Source organism: Pinus tabuliformis, chromosome 6 (assembly GCF_031772625.1).
Source record: "Pinus tabuliformis cultivar Carrire ecotype Pingquan chromosome 6, CPIR1, whole genome shotgun sequence".
In the NCBI taxonomy this organism is placed as follows: domain Eukaryota; kingdom Viridiplantae; phylum Streptophyta; class Pinopsida; order Pinales; family Pinaceae; genus Pinus; species Pinus tabuliformis.
In genome coordinates this window covers 1,309,771,439-1,309,773,796 of record NC_142292.1, presented here as the reverse complement: position 1 = coordinate 1,309,773,796, position 2,358 = coordinate 1,309,771,439, and the positions used below count along the sequence as shown (strand labels likewise).

Sequence of the window (2,358 nt, the reverse complement as noted above, 5' to 3'; positions counted from 1 at the left end):
AAGAAGGGGTACAACTTACAAAAAATTATAACTTCATTAAAGTTATCCACATGCATATAGTTAAACCTTGCAGGCAGGCAGTGGTAACCACCGTACTTAAAATTAAAAGAGGAATAATTACAGTCCTACTGGAGGAATCTCAAAAATTGTTAAGCTAAATGTATTCATAGGAACCCATAGAGGCCAAGAACGGCACCAAAACTTCCAAGACACCCCAAAACACATTTAAGTATTGCAGTAACCACAGTAATTCTACCAATTAGACAAGGCCAGAAATCGTTGCAACTACATGCTCTCAGAGGAGCTATCGGGCCAAGGCAGAACCTGAGAATGAGGAAACACACCTAAAAAACGAAGTTGAAAATAGAGGTTTTTAAGGACTTGGTGAGGGAAAGCCTAAAATCGATCAAGGAAGAACCTGAGAATGAGGGAAAACACCTAAAAAATGAAGTTGAAATAGAGGTTGTTGAGAACTTGGTGAGGGAAAGCCCAGAATCGAGCTAGAATCGCTACAAAGGAGCCCTGCCTACCTGCGCACAAATAAGCATAACATAAGTTTAAAAACCCATGAACAACTGTTGCAAAAATGTAATAACAATTCGATGGGTAAACCATGCAAATATTGAATACCTGGAAAGGAAGGTTGAGAAGGTGGGAGCTCTGCTCTGCCGACAGAATAACTGGAACCCATAGTTAGAACAAACGTAACGGTGAAAACGCTAACAAAGTAGTGGGAAAAATCTCGACGAAGACTCCTTGTGGAGGAAACGACAGTGTTACACCAAGCTATGGATGCCCCATTGAAACGCTTGAACCCAGATTTTCCATCAAAGCTTAGCTCCTGCCACAGCAAAGAGGAGGGGTAGTGAAAACTATCATTTCGACATTTGCAAGTAATAAAGCAGGAGCGAGTCTATGGAGTAGAATTTACCTTGGAAAACTCCTGCATGACTGACTGGCAGAGCTGAAAGGGTAGACATTGAAACATTTCAACAGTAAAATCCTGATTAATTTCTATTATTGTCAATAACGAGTGGTTCAGAGGTTACTGTCAATAACAAGAAAATATAAAAGACCAACAACTTAGCATGAAGGATTATCTTTATATACCTGTAAGAGCTTGTGTGGTGTGGCTGATGTTTCCACTGTAAGTAGGCACGCCAAGAGTATGGTGAGAAAGCACCCATAAGAGGTTGAAATTTCCCTGGAAAAAAAAAAATGAAAACAAAGTCGATAAGTCGGTTGTCATTGTTTTGATGTGCCAATCAATCTGGTGAGAAATAATTGGTCCTTAATCAAATTAGAAATATGAAATACTCTAGTGAAACCCTAATCTACAGAGCGCATATGACATGTAAAAACCTCTTCGAAGTCCATTTGAGAGCGCTTCTCTTCTATCCCACCAAAACTCATCAGACCACGGATTTACTAACTCGAAACGCGGCAACTAACATACCCTAACAAACTCATCCGATAGTGGATAACATTTCAATTGTATAACACAACATCGACAGTGCCAAACGGTACAAAGTGGTAGCTAGGGGAGTTCTTCCCAAAGGGAAATGCATTACGGCGTAACAAGAGCTTAGTCATAACATGATATAAATCAATTGTATTGGAATCTAATATATATATCAAAAAACAATGTATGACAACATTTCTATAATTTTATATAATTTTTTAAACAAAGTCTTTCGGTAGAAATCACATGAGAGAATTTTTTGGCCGACGTGTTTTGAACCAACAAGTGTGGTTCATCGTCAGGACCAGATGAAGAGGCAAACCATGGCAAAGGCTTAAATAGAGAGCAATGTAGAGACATAATTTCAAGTAATGACTATATTTGAACAATAGTTTTTAAATTATAATATTAATCTATTAATATATTAAAAACAAATATTATTAAGTAACAACTATATTAAACGGCTAGTTTTTGGATGATATTATTTCATTAATTTACTAAAAATATTAATAGGTAACGGCTATATTAAGCGGCTATTTTTTGAAAAATAATATTTAAATAATGATATTAGTTTATTAATTTATTAAAATATTAATATTTAACAATTATATTAAACAGCGAGTTTTTGAAAAAAATATTTAAATAATGATATTATTTCATTAATTTATTAAAAATATTAATAGGTAACTGCTATATTAAACGGCTAGTTTTTGGAAAATAATATTTAAATTAATTTATTAAAACAAAATGTTACTAGTTCTTGAAAAATAATATTTAAATTATGATATTAGTTTATTAATTTATTAAAATATTGATATGTAACGGCTGTATTAAACGACTAGTTTTTGAAAAATAATATTTAAATTAATTTATTAAAAAAAAAATATTACTAGTTT

General features: G+C 33.5%; 1 protein-coding gene across 2 annotated transcripts; it reads right to left on the bottom strand.

Moving 5' to 3' along the window:
- LOC149263427 (uncharacterized) lies at positions 1–1,485 on the bottom strand. Of its 2 annotated transcripts, none has more exons than XM_089387767.1 (5): positions 1,363–1,485; positions 1,111–1,204; positions 932–1,003; positions 631–841; positions 1–530 (listed from the first exon to the last, which is right to left on the bottom strand). In XM_089387767.1, the coding sequence occupies exons 3-5, from the start codon at positions 986–988 to the stop codon at positions 439–441; spliced, it is 360 nt and encodes a 119-aa protein (XP_089243893.1). In that variant the 5' UTR covers positions 989–1,003; positions 1,111–1,204; positions 1,363–1,485; the 3' UTR covers positions 1–438. The 2 variants fall into 2 exon arrangements, with proteins under 2 accessions (XP_089243893.1, XP_089243896.1); XM_089387770.1 differs by having other exon boundaries at positions 932–964.
- Positions 1,486–2,358: the final 873 nt, after the last annotated feature.